This window comes from Pongo pygmaeus, chromosome 21 (assembly GCF_028885625.2).
Source record: "Pongo pygmaeus isolate AG05252 chromosome 21, NHGRI_mPonPyg2-v2.0_pri, whole genome shotgun sequence".
Taxonomy (NCBI): Eukaryota; Metazoa; Chordata; class Mammalia; order Primates; family Hominidae; genus Pongo; species Pongo pygmaeus.
The window spans coordinates 43641746-43660363 of record NC_072394.2 but is presented as its reverse complement, the minus strand read 5'-3'; the positions used below and the strand labels follow the sequence as shown (position 1 = coordinate 43660363).

General features: G+C 53.6%; 1 protein-coding gene across 5 annotated transcripts in view; it reads right to left on the bottom strand.

Moving 5' to 3' along the window:
- PLCG1 (phospholipase C gamma 1) overlaps positions 1 to 18618 on the bottom strand; it is a 38778-nt gene that overhangs the window by 6840 nt on the left and 13320 nt on the right. For all 5 annotated transcript variants that reach the window (XR_010125220.1, XR_010125219.1, XM_054467309.2 and 2 more), the window contains exons 3-22: positions 9127 to 9279; positions 8926 to 9019; positions 8736 to 8783; positions 6378 to 6462; positions 6189 to 6272; positions 5921 to 5955; positions 5638 to 5710; positions 5434 to 5535; positions 5080 to 5198; positions 4912 to 4997; positions 4717 to 4837; positions 3818 to 3986; positions 3552 to 3674; positions 3368 to 3469; positions 3093 to 3280; positions 2526 to 2726; positions 2325 to 2444; positions 2061 to 2241; positions 992 to 1069; positions 50 to 153 (exon numbers count right to left, since the gene is read on the bottom strand). Coding sequence is in view for 3 of the 5 variants with exons in the window: in XM_054467309.2 (XP_054323284.1) it covers positions 50 to 153; positions 992 to 1069; positions 2061 to 2241; positions 2325 to 2444; positions 2526 to 2726; positions 3093 to 3280; positions 3368 to 3469; positions 3552 to 3674; positions 3818 to 3986; positions 4717 to 4837; positions 4912 to 4997; positions 5080 to 5198; positions 5434 to 5535; positions 5638 to 5710; positions 5921 to 5955; positions 6189 to 6272; positions 6378 to 6462; positions 8736 to 8783; positions 8926 to 9019; positions 9127 to 9279 (2266 nt within the window). In the remaining 2 variants the exon portion in view is untranslated. The remainder of the gene's footprint in view (positions 1 to 49; positions 154 to 991; positions 1070 to 2060; positions 2242 to 2324; positions 2445 to 2525; positions 2727 to 3092; positions 3281 to 3367; positions 3470 to 3551; positions 3675 to 3817; positions 3987 to 4716; positions 4838 to 4911; positions 4998 to 5079; positions 5199 to 5433; positions 5536 to 5637; positions 5711 to 5920; positions 5956 to 6188; positions 6273 to 6377; positions 6463 to 8735; positions 8784 to 8925; positions 9020 to 9126; positions 9280 to 18618) is intronic.

Genomic DNA, 18618 nt, shown 5'->3' with positions numbered 1-18618 from the left:
AGCTCCACTGGGGCCCTTGGACTCTGGGCCTACCACACCACTGGCTTACCAGCCTCCCTCTTGCTTCTCCACATTCTGGATGATGGCGCTCTTGGTGAAGGTCAGCTCGTCCTCCCTCTGGGCCTTGTAGTCAAAGAGGGCTTTGACCGCACACTGCAGAGGTGAGAAGCACCAGTCAGAGCAGAAAGGCTCTCCCTGCCACTGCCGACCTGGGGCTTCATGTGCACACACACGTGTGCTTGGGCTTCCCTGCCTGGGGTCAGGCCAGTGGGAGATGACACTGCCATCAACAGGCCCTAGTTACAGTTCTTGTTAGTACCCTGCAGGGAAGCTCCAGGACAGATATGATCAGAGAGGCAGGGCCTCTGCCAGTGAAATACCTCAGGACCCAGGTGGAACCTTAAGCCCCACCCTGGACCACAGGGAGAACCTTGAATCCGCTCCCAGGAGTCAGGGCTGGCAGGCCAAAAAGGCAGGGTCTGCAATGGCCCTTAGTGCCTCCCCGGGACCTGGAAGCATATGGGGCCTGGATGGGACCCCACCGCTCATCTGTGAAGTGGAAAGAAAAACCTCCTTCCAGGTCCCCTGGCTGTGGAGGGGAGGGGGTGAGAAATAGGGCCCAGGCCTTTTTAGAGAAAAAGGCAAAATGAAAAAGAACCTGTGTAACAGGGCTCCACGAGGCCAGGGAATGAGTGGCCAGTGTGCCTCCCAGCTCCTACCCCACTGCTGCCCAGGAAGGAAACAGGGGTCACCCACGGGAGCAGTTTTAAAGGGTCACTGCTGACTTAAGGGGTAGGGGCTAGGGAGTGGGTTGGCCCTGGGAGACCTGCGGTCGCTCACCAACCACACATCTCTCACAACCTCTTGAGCCTCGGAAAACCACAACCACCACTTCTCCACAAAGACCACAGATGGCCCAGAACACAGAAATGAAGCCCCAAGCAGCTGGGGACCCTCCCCAGCTTCCTATGCCCAGAGGCCTGAGCTGTACCTTGAAAGTTGGCATAGGGTTTGCCTCTACATAGAAGCCAGGGTTGCGTCCCTCATACAGGGCCCCGTAGTCAGGCTCCTGGAAACAGAACACAATGGGATATGTTAATGCCCCAGAGCCCAGAGGTAGAAAGCAGCTACTGGTTTCTGGAGCAGCTTCCCTTTCCCCCAGTGCAGCAAACTTGCACCTGATCCACAGGGATCCTTCAACCTCAGTGGAGAGGGCTTCAGAGGCCTCAGGCCCGGCCTCACCCTTCCCTTTCTTCACATTCTTACATGTAAGGCCCAGCCCAGGATTCTAAAATCTCTCAGGTCCTAAATGCCCAAACTCCCAAGTATTTCTGAGCTATGTGCAGGTGGGCCCTTCACAGACTACCCATATTCAGTGCTTTAGTTCAGTGGCTCATTGGTTCACTGCTGAGCCCAAAGTCAGGAAGAGCCTTCTCACTCCCCACATTCCTCCTGCCGCTCCTCTCCATCACCTGAGCCCCAGGTGCCAGTGGACAACAGGCTTCTCTCTCCCCAGCCAGCCCTGTCTACTGAGGACAGCAGTCTCTCAACTGATCTCCTGGTCCTAGACCCCTTCCTTCTGTCCAGGGCCCTTATCACCAGCTGTGCTGCCATGGGTCCTGACTTTTTCCCTCACTAGTCTCACCTCCTGTGGCTCTGCCCTCCATACCATCCACCAGGCGGAGGCTCCACAACCACTGTTGGGTAGCCTCATCTCATCTGCCCTAGGACAGAGTCCAGGCCAAGTCCAGGTGGATGAGCTTCCACTGTGTGCACCTCTCCCAGTGTGAGCCCCAGAACCTCCTCACTCCACACCTTGACTCATGAGGAACCCTCTGCTTATGTGCCTGTCCCCATCCTTACAGACACTGCTCAGATGTCCCCTACTCCAGACACCCTCCTGGTACCCACACTGTGGCTCCCAGTTGGACGGACTCAGGGGCCCTCCTACGAACTTCTACAACACCCCAGGTATTGCTGTTACACACATCCAGAGACTGGTAAGATTCTGTGTCTCTCCTGCCTCCCCTGCCATGCCCCGTCTACCACAGCCCCCTCACAGCTGTGCCAATCTTCTCCAATGCCTCCTCGTTGATGGGATAGCGCAGCTTCATCTTGCGGTATAGCGGGTGTTTCTCATAGTAGCTGATGAGGTCAACAAGGCTGTCGAACTCCGAGTTCCCTAGCATCACTGTCTGGCCCTCTTGCTGGACACGGCAATGCTTGATCTTGCCCTCAGCCCTTCATAAGGACAAAACAGTCACACAGAGTCAGGGCAGCTCAGACCCAAGCAAGGCCCCACAACCCAGTGCCACACCCCTCACCGGAAAGAGATGGCATATGAGTTGGGCTCATTCCGCTTCCGCACCAGGAAGGCCCCATCACGAGGGACGCGCATTAGCATGTGCTCAGCCTGTGCTCTGGTCAGGCTCGCGTGGTACCACCTAAGAACAGGCAGAGTCAGGCCCGGCCAGCACCACCCATGGCCCTGCCCTGCCTTGTCCGCCCCCAGGCCCCTCCCTCACTCTTTGCTCTCGTGGGCGTTGGTCTGTGGGACAGGCTCTGAAAGTCGCATCTCAAACTCATTACAGCGCAGGGGCACCTGCTGGTAGTGTGTGATGAGGTCATAGAGGGAGTCAAAGACGAGGTTGTCTGTCAAGAAGAACTTGGGGGTCCCAGCATCTTGCCGGGAGTGGATACGGCAGTGCTGGACTTTCCCGTTCCGCCTGCGGAAGACACAGGGTGAGAGAGGCTGGGGGAAACAGGCCAGGGCCCCAAAGACCAAGTTCCACCCCAAATGAGGGTGGAACTCAAGGAGGGAGCCTCAAGGAGGGAGGCCAATCTCCTGAGGAGCTCAGGTGTGGGCAGTCACATGAACTGAAGGTGTGGGCTTCAAATGAACCGAAAAGGGAGGGGTATGGTGGGGGGTGAGAGGGAGAGTGTGTGTGTGTAGGTAGGTGAAATTGTATTCCATGTAAAGCATAATTATTGTCCTGGATCAAAGGCTCAAATGTTAACTGATTATCTCTGGGTGATGTCATGTCTGTGTACACACACTGACTGAACATATCCATCTGCATGGTAAGTGTTACCAGAAAGAGAGCGTGTAGTCGCCCACGAAGGTCTCACTCTCTCGCACGAGGAAGGAGCCGTCAGGGGCTCCAGTCTCGATGCAGTACTCAGTGAGCAGGCGCTCAGCGATGTGACGCCCGTCACGCCCTGCCCCTAGCTTCCCATGGAACCACTTCTCATTGGAGTGCAGCTCTGTGCTGCTGCTGACCTGTCAGGGGAAGGCAACAGCAAAGATACTGTGACCCTGGCCCAGGCCTGACATGGCCCAGCCCCCAGACCTGAGCTGGTTCCTCACCTCCTTGGGCTCCTCCTCATCCTCGTTGCCCTGGTCACTGCTGGTCTCCTCAGAGTAGTAGATCTTGCTGCTGGTCAGAACAAAGTAGTGGGGATACCATTCCTGGAACAGACCAAAGAAGGACTTGTGAGCAAGGATCCTCACACCCACTGGTCTACCACCCCCAGCCTGGCCCAGTCCTCACGTGGTTCACAGGGTCCTCCAGGTAGAGGATGCCATTCTTGATGGAGTTGCTGATGTCGTTCTCAGAGTACATCATGGATGTAGGCACCTCCTCATAGGCACTGCCCTCAGCCAGCTTCTTGTGCTGTAGGGGCAACCAGAACAGGGCAATGCAGACCCAAGTCCTCACCCCACCTCCTCACCCAGGTTTAGGCCCAACAGCTGAAGCCATGGCCTGGGCAAGGCACTGAGAAGTGTGGGGCTTCCACAATAAGCCCGCCACCCCACCTTGATGAGGATCTTCCTCTTAAGCTGGTTGGGTGAGGGGAGCCCATCGGCGGAGATCTCCACGGGCTTGGTGAGGAGTGTGTCCCCCAGCACCTTCTTGAAGTACTGGGCCATGTTCCTCTGCTGGGCAATGCTGCAGTGGTCCTCAATGGACAGGATGACTGGGTACCTGCGGGATGGGGGACAGTACAGTGAAATAGATTCTGCAATTCTCTGGGTCTAAGTAGCCCCTCACAGTGAGCTGTTGGGAGCCAAGGGCCTGGGGGCTTCTTGTCTATAAAAACTATCCCAGAAAAGAGGCAGGCCATAGCCACTGGTGGGGCAGAGGGGGGTTCTACAGCTGTGGCAGCAGTGGAAACCAAAGGGTGACAACTGATGTAGTCCCGAGCTGGCCCAATTATGGAGGCTGCTCAGCAGTGCAAGAAAAATGTTTCACACCAAAGAGGCCAGGAGAGAGGAGAAGCCTCCAACGTTAGCTGTTAGAGCCCTGGTGAGCTAAGGGAGACCAGTGACCACAGTTTAAGCAGTAAACAGAATTGAAGGAATGGGACACAGGGAACACAGACAATCTTCTGGGCTGTGAGGGCAAAGGAGTTGGCAGGACACTGGCCTAAAGAAACCAGAGCATGTTTTCTGAAGATGAGAAGAGCATGTGTTCTACAGTCTAAAGGACCCATGAAGAAGAGAGTGGGCCCAACATGTAGGAAACAGAAAGTGTAACTTGGGAAGCAACAGCTCAAGCAGGGAGCAGGTGACGAGGAGAGGCCAAGAGGAAGGACAAAGATGAAAGGCTGAGGGAGAGGGGACAGGGCATTCGAGGAGTCTTTCTGCCCTCTGTCCCTCTAGAAAGAGAGACCTGGAGCCAAGTTAACCCCTGGGTCATCCAGCCTCCGACTCACTCTGAGGCCACAAAGGCATGCTCCTTGATGGTATGCAGGACATCTGAGAACTTGATCTTGGTGGTAAGGGTGTGACCATGGTAAATAACTGGCATCCCATCTGGGCCGTCCCAGCAGTCCACTGGGAAGCAACATCACCATGGTCAAGCGGGCAGGCCTCCCATCTTCCCTCCCCCGGCCCTGGACCCCACGCACACTCAATGCAGCGACAGCCCATCCGCAGGCAGCGAGCATAGGCTTCCAAGGAGGACTCACTGGAGAACTGGTCCCCGGTCAGGTACCTGGAGAGGCAAGGAGAGGCAGGTATGGTCATATGGGCCCTCCTGGGAAGAAGCTGGGTGGGCCTGAAGGAGCCACACTCACGTGTTGTGCGAGGAGGAGATCCAGTAGTGGGAAAGAGGGTTGTTCATGGTGTCCGGGCATACTGCATCCAGCTGTGAGTTCCACACACTGTTCTCTTTGGAGAACAGGAAGGTGACAAACTGTCCAGGAACATGTGGAAGGGAAGAGAAAGTGAGTCCCTGCCCTGTCCAACCCAAGATGGTAGGTTGGGGGTAGGAGAGACAGTGCTCTGTCCCAACTGGGGGTAGGCAAGGTGCACAGTAGGTAGGAACAAGGTGGCATCCCTAAGGAGGGTCTAGCTCCTGGAGCCCAGATGGGGTCCTGGTCACCCCTACTCATTCTCTTGACAAAAAATGGGTGAAACATCGGGCTCACCTCATCCAGGAAGAAGTATGGCTCCTCGATCTCTCGTAAGGGGTCTCGGAGGAAGCTGAGCATGAACTCCTGCACCTGGAGGCGATCAACAGCCCACAGCTCCTGATGGGGTAGGGAGGGCAGGGGATGAGAGAAGCCTCCAGTCAGGGATGAGCCCAGCCCCCAACAACCTGACAGCCTGGGCCAATGTCAGCCCAGCCATACCCCCTGGTAGTCAAGAAGGAACTGCTGGAACTCAGGAAGGGACACTCGGCAAAGCTCCGGCCGCTCCCCAGCCCTGCAAGGAGAGAAGGTAAGCTAGCTAGTATGGTCAACAGACAACAAGGTGCCCCATGGAAGGCAGAACCCAACTCCCAGCCAGCACAGCTTCCCAGAATGGTCCTGCATGGTTCCCTACTCCCACTGCCTCCCACCTGGATCAAGAATCGCCCAGTGGAGAGATGAAGGGGGCCCAGGGAAAACCCCACCTCCCCACTCCAAACCAAACCTCAGAGTACTGGCTTCCAAGAAGGGGAGGTCCATCTGTAGGAAACAGAAGCTGGTCAGGGCAAGAACCCCTGAGAGGCCATATGGGAAAGGGGCTAGTAAGAAGGCAGGCTAGAGCAGCAGATGGGGGAAGGCCTCAAGAGGAGAAGAACTGGAGAAATGGCACCCAAAAGCCCCTAAGCAGGGCAGCAGGGCTGAGGCAGGCAGAGCTGGGGGGTGGGGTGGAGGAGCAGGGGCAGGGGTTGAGGGAGGGCAGGTGGCTCATGCACCGTCTTCTGGGCGCTGTACATGAGGCTGCGGTACAGCTGAGCAAACTGCCCGTAGGTGATGTCCCCGCTGCGCTGCTCCAGGTCCTGCATGGTATAGAGCAGGAGTGCCAGTCAGGCAGTCAGGCCCCCAGCTGCAGGGCTCTTGGCTTCCCCTGCCCCCATCTACAGACAGCCCTGGGTGGCACTTACCGTCAGCCGCTCTCGGAGGAAGCGCATGTTGGGGACCCGGTAGTTGACCTGGGACAGCATGTTCTTCAGGTCCTTGGCTGATATACTGAGAAAACAGGGACATCCCCAGTGGTCTCATCCAGCTTCTCATGACCTCTGACCTGTGGGTCGAGCCCACCTGGGGCTGGACAGGTAAACAACACTATTCTGGGAACCTGGAGTCCTGAGGGCAAGACTGGATCAGAACCCATGGGGTGACCAAGGTTAGTCCCTTCCTTTCTTTGGACCTCAGTTCCTCATCTGAGCAAAAAAAAAAAAAAAAAAAAAAGCCTGTAATTCTGGCAAGGAAGATGTGAACAGATTCAGTAAAGTGGGTCAGGCATGAGAGGAAGAAAAACCACTCTCCAGGCCTCCCCTCCCACCGGCACTGCTCAGGCCTGTGCCAAGGTGGCAGTCAGCCTATCCAAGACAGAAGGCAGGGCTCACTCACAACTTCCCTGTTGGGGGCAGCACGGCAGCAGGTCCCTACCCGCTGCCCACTGGGATGCTGGGAGTTTGGTCCTCAGAACCCACTAACCCATGAGAGGGAGGAAGGAGGAGGTGCATGCTCCACTAAATACAATGACTGGCAGCTGGGCACCTCCTGGGGCTAGACAGGGCCTGGATCCAGGAAAGAAACTCAGAACAAGCGCCCCTGCTCTCCAGGGGTGTCCTGCCCAGGATGTGAGGCTGGGGACACTGCTGGACCTGGCAACAGGATGGGCAAGAAGGGGGAAGGGGGGGCTTTCTCTCCTGGAAGGTGGTGTCAAGGAGGGGAGGGGAGGGTGGGACCACCTCCTCTGGGCCCAAAGAGCCTGGGAGGAGGCACCAAAATTCCCCGAGGGGGCTGAGCGCCACACTGAGTGGATCAAGCACCGCGGAGGGAGGGCTGGCTCTGTACAGGCGCCGCCTCCTCTGATCCTCAGTCACCCAGGAAGTAGGTGCTATCAGGGTCCTTGTTTTCCAGTGAGGAAACAGAGGCCTTCTGGATGCAACTGCCTGCATCACCAACCTTGCCCTCTGTGGTCTCTTTCCTATCAGCATACGAACAGCTTGTTACTTCTTCCACCAAAAACACCTGTCTTGCCCCTGCTTAGCTCGCCAGCTACTGCCCTCTTCTTTGCTCCCCTCCACAGCAAAACTCCTTGCAAGGGTCATCTTGCTCCCTCTCATTCCCTTGAGCCCCTCACCGCTAGGCTGGCACCGCTCTTCTCACCATGTTAAATCCAAGGGTCAACGGTCAGATTTCACCACTGTCTTCTTCCTTGGGCTGCCAGAACTCAACACTCTCGGGGTTCTCCTCTTACCGCACTAGTTGTCCCCGACCCCTCCAATCTCTAATATGGGGGTAGTCTGGGATCAGCCACTGGATCCTGCCCTTTTCTTGGTCTGCTTGCCCCCTAGGTGATCTCACCCAGCCCTGTGGCTTTCAGTGTTATCTACATACTCCCAAGTTAAAATCTGTAGCCCCTACTGTGTATGTACCTAAACTCACTCTAACCACCTGCCTACTCAACATCTCTCCCTGGACAGCTAATAGGCACCAGAAAACTTAACATGCCTCAAACTGAACCCGAGCTTCCCTCCAAATGGGCTCGTCCCATGATCTTCTCATCTCAGTCAATGGCGACTCTGTTTTCCAGTTGCTCAAGCCAAAGAGCATATTATCCTCAATGCCTCTCACACCCCAAAATCAATCTGTTAAGGACATTCTTTCTGGCTCTATCTTCAAAATACAACATGGCCAAAATCCAGCCACTTCCTACCGTTACCATCATGATCCAAGGCCTCTCATTTTTCACCTGGAGTGTGGAAACAGCTCCTAACTGAGCTCTCCACACAGCAGCCAGAGTGACCCTGAGTAACCCAAGTCAGGTCACATCACTCCTCTCTTCACAACCCTTCCATGGGTTCCCATTTCTTTCAGGTCAAAGGACCTCACCATGGTGCAGCACCCACACCATCTGGTCTTTGCTCCCCCTTCTCTCCTTGGCCCCTCTGGCTGCCATACCAGGCCTCAGAGCCAGAGTTTCAGGGCACCCTTCACACACTGCTGGCCACCCTCACCTCCAGGACACCCAAAGCCAGTTCTGCACATCCAGTCTCTGCCCATAGCTGCAAGGCACACAGCATGTGGCTGGCTCCTCTCACCAGCTCACACCAAGGCCACCAGAGGACTTTGTGCAGAAAGCTACATGTGGCAGAACCTTCTGCCCCCTCCTGGCCCCACTTAAGGTCCCCTGGGTCCTCTGGCTCTCCAGGCAGCTACTGAGAGGCCCGGCTAAGGTTCTGGATGCCCATCCCCACCCTGCTGGGCTACAGCCACAGCTCAGTACTTACCGATCCTCACGATTCCGATCCACTGAGTAAAACTGCTTCCGGAGCCACCTGGAGAAAGAAGCCTGAGGTGAGGGCCACTTCTCCATCTACGGCCAGGCCTGGGAGATGTCTGGGCACACAAAGGTCTGCTGTCCCTGTCCCCCTGGTCCCTAATGCTCCCAGCCTTAACCCCTTCAGGAGTGGTTCTTACCTCTCAATCTGCAGCGGTGTGGGTGCCTGCAATGTATCCTCCATCAGCCAAGTTAAGCCCTTGATCCACATGTTCACTTCATCCTCAGATGTGGCTGTGAGCAAGGTATCAACAGCTGCCCCAAGGGCACATACCTCCCACTGGGCAGGAGCCAGCGGGCATTATCCTATCCTCTACCTCCTCCACCCCCTTGACTCCCACCTTGCAGGCTCAGCGTTTTCAGGCGAAATTCCATTCCATAGAGAATGACAAAGCAATGTGACTGGTCTGGCCGGAAAGCTGGGTCCTCTTGATAGCGATCAAAGTCCCGTGAGGTCTTCCCTGGGCGGATCTCCTTAATTTCACGAATATCAACTACGAAGGTAGCAAAGAGGCCAAGATTAAGCTGGGGTCTCCCAGAGTCAACACCGAAAGGAGGGCAGCCTGGTTTCCTCATTCTTACACTCTCTCTCAGGGAGGAACCCCAGAGGCAGAGCCAAGACTACTCAGTCACTCTGGTAATAAGAGGGCTGGGGTTGAGTCTAGGGATAGGCCTTTGCTAAGTAAGGGCTGAGATGTCAGAGAGGGCTATATAGGGGAAAGGCGGTTCTGTGGGGTGTCCCTTCCCTATCTTTGTTCCCTCACTGAGACATTTTGACCTGCAAAAGAGCTAGACTCCAGAAGGAGAAATAGGGACCCAAGGCTGTTCATGAGGACCACTTCCTGACACAAGGTACACACAAATCAAATCATAAAGTCCCAGAGGCAGGGCTGGGTAGGTCAAGATGGGCCTCAGGATCCCTGGGAGAAAGGAGGCTCTGGCCCAGACGACTGGTGCATCCCTGAAATGCCTAACTGCTAAGGACATCCCCACACAAGTCTCAGCAAGGGGCCTAATCCCCACCCCATCCCCCGACCAAGGCATTGGCTGTCCAAGAGCAGCAGCCATCCTGGACCCAGACCACCATTTTGCCTGGGACCATTTCCTTATCTTAGCTATCCAAGGCCCTTGCATGCTCCCCTGGCCTTCACAGGGCATAGTCAGAGAGGGACACGGGCTTGAATAGCAGATGACCTGCCTCAGCCACTAAAACTTGAGACAATGACGAGTAATTTATTTAACTTCTCAGAGCCTCAGTTTTACCATCTGTAAAGCAAAGGGCCTGACTGAGTTTCTCTAGAAGGCAGGGTGGTAGAAAAAACATGCACGAGCTCTGGGTGAGACTGGCTGAACTAAAATCCTAGCTCCACCTCACATTAGCTATGTGATCTCAAAGTGACAGCCACTCTGACCTCACTGCTACACTTGTGAAGAGAGTAACATAAGAGTAACACAATAGCATCAGAAAAATGTTGGTAAGATCAAAAGTCGTAACAGCCAGAAACACCCAGCACTATATGTGGGACATGGAGGGAGCCCATCCAATGGACTCCTCTGCTCCCTCAGCAAAGGTGCACAGGCTCTGACACACTCTCCAGCACAGGGAGGGGCTGCCCGCTGGCTGGAGGGCAGACATTCCAGCCCAGAAATCACCGATTTAAGGTAGATTAGGTCAAAGGAAAAAAGCTTGGCTTAACCAACAGCTATGACTTTCTTTGAGTATTCCCCAAGCTCTGAAGCCTCTTAAAATGCTCTAAACCCAGACTGGCCTGGTAACTTCGGAGCCAGATGCAGTGCCAGCATTTGCCTGGCAGCCCCCACCCCAGGAGCCCTTCCAGCCCAAACTGCACACCAACCTGCCTGGAATGTCCTAACGGCCCAACTCCCCCAGAGGCTCTCTTCCTGTCCTGTCCCTCTAGCAACTGCCACAAAACTTCATATCTATCCCACCTGGAACAGTGGGCATTGCTTCTGGCCCTAACCCTAGCTCCCCGACACATTTCTGGTTCCACCTGGAACCACCTGTCCCCTCAGCAAACCCCTCCAGCCTGTCCTCCAGCTGAGAGTCCTGCCTTTTCTGCTGTTTTCCCTGACCCCTGGTTCTCACCAATCAGCCATCCTTCCCCAGTCTTCTGGCTCTTCATAAAACATTATTCTGATCCCCCTAGACCTCATTCAAGCCCCTCCTGAGGCTGCCCACTGCCAGTCTAAGGAGAACAAACAACAAACACCTTCTATGGCCTTGAAGGCTCTTTGTGACAGGGCTCAGGAATTTACCTCCCCAGCTTTTGCCCTTTCACCCTCTCTGCTCCATCCACACTAAGCCACACCTAAGGCAAGGATAGCTGTTGCTTCCCATCCCTATTTCATCTTGATTCCTAGTCTGGAAATGTCCACCTCCAAGGCTCCCTTCTCTTCCACCAAGGGCCCAGCTGAGAAGTTCCTTCCTGTGGTACTAATACACTTGATGCCTCGTGCATACAAACATGTACATACATTGCTCACATAGCTAAGGCCAGGCAGGGCCCCTCCAGGGCTTGCTTAATGACTGAATGAAGAAATGAAAAACGCAGGTACACAGGCAGAAGGAGGGAAAACCAAATAGGGATGGGGAACAAAAATGAATAGTTACACTCGGGTAGAAACAGGGGCAGGGAGAACTGGGCCATAAAAGACCTAACCGAGAACACAGGGCTTCCAAGGACAGAAGGAGGAGCTTCCATCAGGGGAAATGGCTAGATCAGAAACTGCAGAACAACCACAAACTCTGCCTTTTGAAACAGAAACCAGTCTGCTCTTCCGGTGTGGAGCTGCTGTCATCCCCCTCCCACACCTTCTTGCAAAGGTGAGTGTGACTGTACACACACACACACATGCACACACACACACACACAGTCAACAGGCCTGTACTCCTGCACACATTTCCATTGAGATCAGTTGAAGGCAGAACAGGCGCCTGAGATAGGGACCAGGTAGGCACAGCGCAGCTCCAGGCCAGGCATCCAACGCTCCCAAGTTCCTGTTGGCCACACCTGGTCCCTTGTACTGTCTTCCATAAGAAGGCACCAGCCTGGCCCTGGCAGCACAGTGAGATGCTCTACTAGGTTCTTGAAAGCCACATCCTGTGCTACCTCCCAACCTCACCCTTCATCTTCCTGCCTCCCAGAACAAATATGGCAGCATCCTCTTTCCTGAGAGAGCCAGAGCTGGTCCCCAGGAATTCACAAGGAGACTCCCCAGAGAGGAATGGCCTCTGCCCTGGTTGCAGGTGACAGTGAGAATGATCCAGTCTGGCACAGTCTGGGTCAGACCTCCCTGCCATTAGTCAGGAGGATAGGAAAAGAGACCTTCCCAGAACTTAGGAGCTTGAGAAGGGGAGAACTACTTAGGGGAGTAGGAAAGTCACACCTTATACCCAAAAATCCATGACCTAGCACTCCTCCCCAACTCAGAACCATGAGAGAACAACATTCAGGGGAACTCTGGGGAAAAGAAAAGCCAGGGGTACGAAGAGGCCGTCACTATGAAGAAGATGGGGCAGTGAGAAGGAGGAACTCTTTGAGAACAAGGGCAGGATCCCACAAGTAGCAGCCCAGAGGCCTGATGTATAGCATGATGACAAAGGCCTAATGCCCAGGCTCGCCTTGACCCAAGACGGCACAGCCCAGCCAGCACAGCCCATTAGGGCTGCAGCGTATTCATTCTGCCCAGCACCAGGTCCCCAGGCCCATGGTGATGGCTGCCCAGGCTTCAGGAATGGCACCATGTCCCCAAGCCCACAGTGAATGCTGCCTGGGCTTCAGGAATGGCCTGGGCATTACCATTCCAAATGTGGCTATGGTAGACAGTGACAAGATAAGCTGCTTGGGGTAGTGAGGGGGATTTAGTCCCTTATATTGAATCTCTCACAAACTCTCATGAAGAAACAGACTCAGTCTTTCTTAAGGGGCTCTGAAGTAATGAGGGACCACACACACCTGTGCCTGGACTGTATATCACATGTCAGCTCTGAGGACTGAGAACTTTCTTATAAGCCAGGCTTCCTGGTGCCCCAGGCAGAATCCTGGGGCCTTGCTCTGCTCCCTGCCCTGGTGGAGATCTGCCTTCTCCTGCTCTTTCAAGAAGCTTTCCCTGACCATCCCCTTCCCAGCTTAGTGACGAGAACCACACAGCTCTTAAATTCTAGCTATGAGGCCCTGGCAGTCCCTCACTCTTTCGGTCTCAGTTTCCCCATCAGGAAACTGGAAATTCCTCTTACCTCACATGGTTGCTGTGAGGGCCATGCTGGGAAGTGCTGGTAATAGAGAATTCTGGAGACAGCCCACCTGTCTACCTGTGTGCCTAGTGCCATTCACACGGAGCCTACAAAAACTGGCAGTAGTGGAGAAAAATAAGGCCACTTGCCAAGGCTCCACTAGGTGCAAACCCAAACTTAGGTGAAATAAAGATGGTCCATGAAGAGAAGAATACAAGCAGCTATTTCCCCAGCTCAAAAAGAAGCCTGGCAGGGATGGGGGCATTGAATGGGGAGAAGGGGGACTCTTACAGACTTGTGTACAGATAAGCATATGCAGACACGCTGCTTCCTGAGCCTGCAGTGCCCCACCAGCACACTCACCAATAGTCTGAGGCACGTGCATCCCCAAAGATCAAGTTTCAAATCCTGGCTCCAAGCATATAGCTAGGCCTTGGCAAGTCTGCAGTCCTCTCTGGTTCATCATAAGATGAAGGCTTTCGTGGGAGTAGACCCACAACAGACCCTTACATGTAGGCACACTACCTCACAGATACCCACATAGGATGGTCAGCCTTGGCCTGCCCTTACCACGCCCAACCTCGAATTCATGTGTGTTTTGTTTTCTGGGCAGAAGGAAATGTGCCTGCTGCCTGGCACCTGGGGCCAGCTCTAAGCATTAAGGCAAAATGCCACAAGACTGAATTTGTAAAATAAAAGCTTATATGACGAGGCCAGGGAGACTGGGAAGAGCAATGTTCCTTTTCCATCTCTTCCCTCTTCTCCCCTCCCTTCTCAGCCCAGGGACAGACTCCTGGCCTGAGACCACAGAGATTAGAGACCAGCAGTTACTCAGAGCGGAGCTTCTGGGCCATGCAGTCCTGGACCGCATCCCCCTTTTGAACATGCCAGTAATGGCAGTTGCTTTCCTTTTAAAAGAGGAGCCTGTTTCCTCATCTGAGCCACCCTATGCCCAAGCACTCTGGGAGCTGTGAAGCTATACAACCCTCAGGGCCAGCTGAGAATCTGCCTCTGCAGGAGAGTAAGCCCCCACCCTGAGACAGCACCCAATCCACTGAGTGGGGAGAGAGGGTGCTGTCGAAGGGACAAGCTACATGGCGGGCAGCCAGTCTGGAACCTGGGAAAGGGAGAAGACAATCACCACAGAGGACCCATCTGTGTGCCTGGCTGTTCTGAAGGTACGGCTGCTTCCTGTCTGTGACTCCTGCTCCCACCCGGACTCCCCCGAGACATCAGGCCAAGTCGCAGGCCTGCCACCAGCTCTCTTCCTGTCCAGTAAAGTGGGATAACCACCCTGTCTGGCCACCACGAGGATGTGCATAAGTATTCCTGTTGCCCCAGCAGAGTTCAAGGACAGCAGGAACCCTAGGGAAGAGAAAGAGAAGAGCAAAGGCAGGGCTCCTCAGAGCACAGCCAGTGAGAGCCAGCCAATCCTGCCCTAGGGGGCAGACACATGGCAGGCCCTAGAAGGGGGAGAGGGAGCCCAATCATCAAATCCAAGACTCTAAATTAGATCTAAGTTTCTTGTTGGAACCTGTGTCCTAGTATCCCCTGTGCTCGAAAAAGCCACTTCCAAATAGCCCAACAGACAGAGGTCCCCCAAATTTATAAGCCTGTTAACCACTCATCAGGCAAAAAGGGTGTAGAGAGGTATTATGAGCAAAAGCACTGGCAAGGTGGGCAGGAGGCCTGGACCCATCTCTCTGAGCCTCATTTTCTTCATCTGCAAAACAGAATCACCACTCCTGGCACCTCCTTCATTGGACTACAGTGAGATGCCCACGAGATAAGAGATACAAAAGTGATTTAATCAGAAAGGGACAGGAGGACATACTGAAAACTAAACCCACCAAATGATGAAGACATGGCCAAGAAAAACATAACAAAAAGTACCCCAAATTTCTGAACATGAAACATGCTTTCACTGAAATATTTCTCTGGGTCTGGGTGTCTCGCTCTGTTGCCCAGGCTGGAGTGCAGTGGTGCAATCTTGGCTCACTGCAACCTCCGCCTCCGGGGTTCAAGTGATTCTCATACCTCAGTCTCCCAAGTAGCTGGGATTACAGATGCACACCACCATGCCCAGCTGATTTTTGTATTTTTAGTAGAGACGGGGTTTCACCATGTTGGCCAGCTGCTCTCAAACTCCTGACCTCAAGTGATTCGCCTGCCTCGGCCTCCCAAAGTGCTGGGATTAGAAGCATGAGCAACCATGCCCTGTCTGAAATATTTATCTTCAGAGAGGGTTTTCCCTTTATAAAGCGCATACGCTCACTTTAGAAGGCTGAGGCAAGAGGACTGCTTGAGGCCAGGAGTTCAAGACCTGTCTGGGTAACAGAGGAAGACCCCACCTCTGCAAAAAAATAAAAATTAAAAAAACTTAGCTAGACATGGTAGCACATGCCTGTAGTCCCAGCTACTTGGGAGGCAGTGGGAAAGATCACTTGAGCCCAAGGGTTTGAGGCTGCAGATGAGTAGGAAGCTCTATGAGCTATGATCACAGTACTGTACTCCAGCCTGGCCAACAAAGCGAGATCCTTTCTCTAAAAACACAAAACAAAAACACAAAACCCAAAGTGTGTAAGTTAACCTGATGTAAATGGTAGCAAAAACTATCCATTTAAACATGCATGGAATAAAGAAATTTTGTAACTTAAAAAAACTGCAACTCATAGTAAATATGAAAGGTCTCTTTAAAATCTAAAGAGCTTGAAAGAGGTAAGCGAAGATTTCCTGGACAGGTTCCTTCCCTTCTGGGGGTTTTTACTACCCCCACCTGTGGCCTGTGGACCCCAGAACCCCTCAAGGCCTGTGTGCCCCGCTCTGAAGAGGGCACTGGAGGAAGGCAGGGAAAGCCCAGCCCTCCTCAAAAGGGTCCAAGTCCAATTAACACAACACAGACACCAGCCCATGTCTCCCCATACTCCTTCCTGCCTCAGCCTTTGCACAAGCCACTCCTACCTCCTCACTTAAGCCCCCACCAGGCCCAGGCCAGGGGCACACTAGGTGCCCCCTCCTCTCTTGTGTGTCACCACTTGTCACACCTGCTGGTGCTTCCCTGGTGTCTTAGGCCACTGGCCTATGAGCTCCTCCAAGGAAGAAACCACATTTGACTCTTCTCTCCATTCCCTACCAGTCCAACACAAACCCAGGGCCTGGGGAGGCCTCAAAATGTTTAGAGTACTTAAGAGCAGGAGTAAACACATGGGAGTTAGATTCCAGAGCTAATTATCTAACAGGCAGCAAAGGCCACAGATGCTCAAAGATGGTACTAGAAAGATGGTATCAAGGATGGCTTCCTGGAAGAGGTGGCACAGTGGGCCACAGAGACTGTGGGGCTACAACAAATACTGAAAATGCAGTGGTCAGTGAGGTAACAATGGGAACAGAAAAAGAAGAAGCAGGCACAGTTGTGGGGAATGTGACCCCTGGGGGCAAGTACAGTCTGGAAACACTGGGAGGTCCTTACATAAAGATTCCTATAGCCAGTGGGAACCATGGGAAGCTAACAGAGCTTTGGGAAAAACCGAACAGTAAAAGCAGCAGGATGCTGAGCACCCACGCCCTGCTGGGCCCTAAGCCAAGACCATGAGGAGATTCAGGAGAGTGATCCCAGGGGTCAGAAGAGGTGTGTAGATCTCCAAAATGACTTCTCACCAATCACCCTCTCCACATGTAGCCTGTGGCAAACAGATGAGCCCCTCCCAGTTCCCCACCCCCGTACCAAAGAAAATACACAGCCAGGACCTAGGAGAGCATTAATGGAGCTAAGCCTTCTCCACCAGAGGATGCTGAAAGACGGACAAAGAAAAGTTCCAGCAGAAGTGAGTATCATCTGGGCCACTTCTGGCCCCCTACCTCAGTCAGCCCATCCCCAGGTTCCTATACAACTCCCTGTGGGGTAGGGCAGGCACTGCACTGCAGATCCCCCTTCACAGGCAGCCAGAGGCACAGGGGCTCTGCACCCATCAGGACCATACGGCTTTGGCAAGGTTTTTGCAGCTCTGAAGGAAAAGGATGGAGGTAGCCAAAGAAGAGACAAAGATAGGACCTAGACACAGGTGGGAAGGAAGCCTGATGCAGTAGTAGCCAGGCCACAGGATGGTCAGCATTTCCAAGCTGGCTGTGTATGCCCAAAGCCTGTGGAAAGGGTAAGAGTTCCCCTCTCCCTCTCATTCCTCTCTCTTCCTGAGACTATAATATTCCTCCTTCTGTCTCTCAGTAGAAACATACTCACAAATCTGAGGTTTCCCTAAGCACATCTGGCTGCCACCAAAGGAAGGCCAAAGTGGAGGGGTGGGTAGCTATCCATTTCCATTTTACAAACAAGGATCTGGGTTCAGAGACTTCCGAGGTCACAGGGTTATATGGCAAAGGGAAGGCAATGGTGGGGCTTACTGTCCTTCCCATTACTGTGCAGCAGCTGCCTTCAAACCAGACCCGCGGGCAGCGAGTTGGACAAGCTTGGTCTAGATTTTAGACAAATCTCTTTGAAACAATGAGGAAACAGAGGGTCCAAAGGGTCTTGTCGTGGTCATATGGTGCGTCATGGCAGAACTGGGACACTCTGCAGTGTCCCCACAGCAGCTGCTACCCCTGACACTGGGTATACAGAGAAACACAGAGCAGCCATAGCCAGCCTTTGTACCATCCAGGCAGGCAGCCCTCTTCCCTAGGACTCTAAATTAATCTTACCTATTTCAGAGGTAAGAACAGAATCCAAAGGAAGGAAGGGAAAGGAGGTCCCACCCAGAGAAATTAAAGCTGGAAGAGCACTCAGCAGTGATCTATTTGGCTTATGCAGTCATTCCATCATCTGATCAAACATTTATCAGGCATCCATCTACTCCATGTCAGGCCCTGGGCTGGGTCCTAGGGAAACAGAGATCAATAAGGCATTTGAGTTCCTGCCTTTGAGAAAACCCCTGCCTGATGGAGGAAACAGATGGGGAAGCAGATAACTATGAGGTCATGCAAAGAGTAGAACAACAGGGAGGTGTCTGTGGAGCTGAGTGTGTGTAGAGCAATGTCTTGGAGTGCTCTGTAAAAGCCAGGTCTGGAGGGCTGACAAGCACACATTAGGCAGAGGGGTTCATGGAAACCAAGACAGAGGTGCAGGAGTCCACTATGTTCCACAAACAGGGCATTCAGAGTATCATGGATGAGAAGGGAGAGAAGATGGCCTATACCAAGCCTTGACTGCCACAGTAGGGAAAGGTGGCTTTCCCCAACTTTTCTGCACAAGCCCACAAGATTCTCCAGGCAGCCATGGGTCAGCCTCTGTGTCAGGAGCCTAGTGTGCTCCAAACTCTGCCTCCCTTGCAGACTGATGCTGCCTAAGTTCTTTCTAGATGGCCTGTGTATGCCAGGCTCCTGGCTACAGGAGAGAGACTGGGGACCTACCAGGGCCATGTTTCAGGGATGCCCAGGACCTCAAAAGTCCCTCATAAAATGCTCCCCCACATAGTATACTCAGGCTACTTGGAGAACCAGAGCACTGGGTATAAGTCACTTTTAAAATTTTTCTTTATATTTTATAGAGATGGGTCTCGCTATGTTGCCCAAGCTTGTCTCAAAC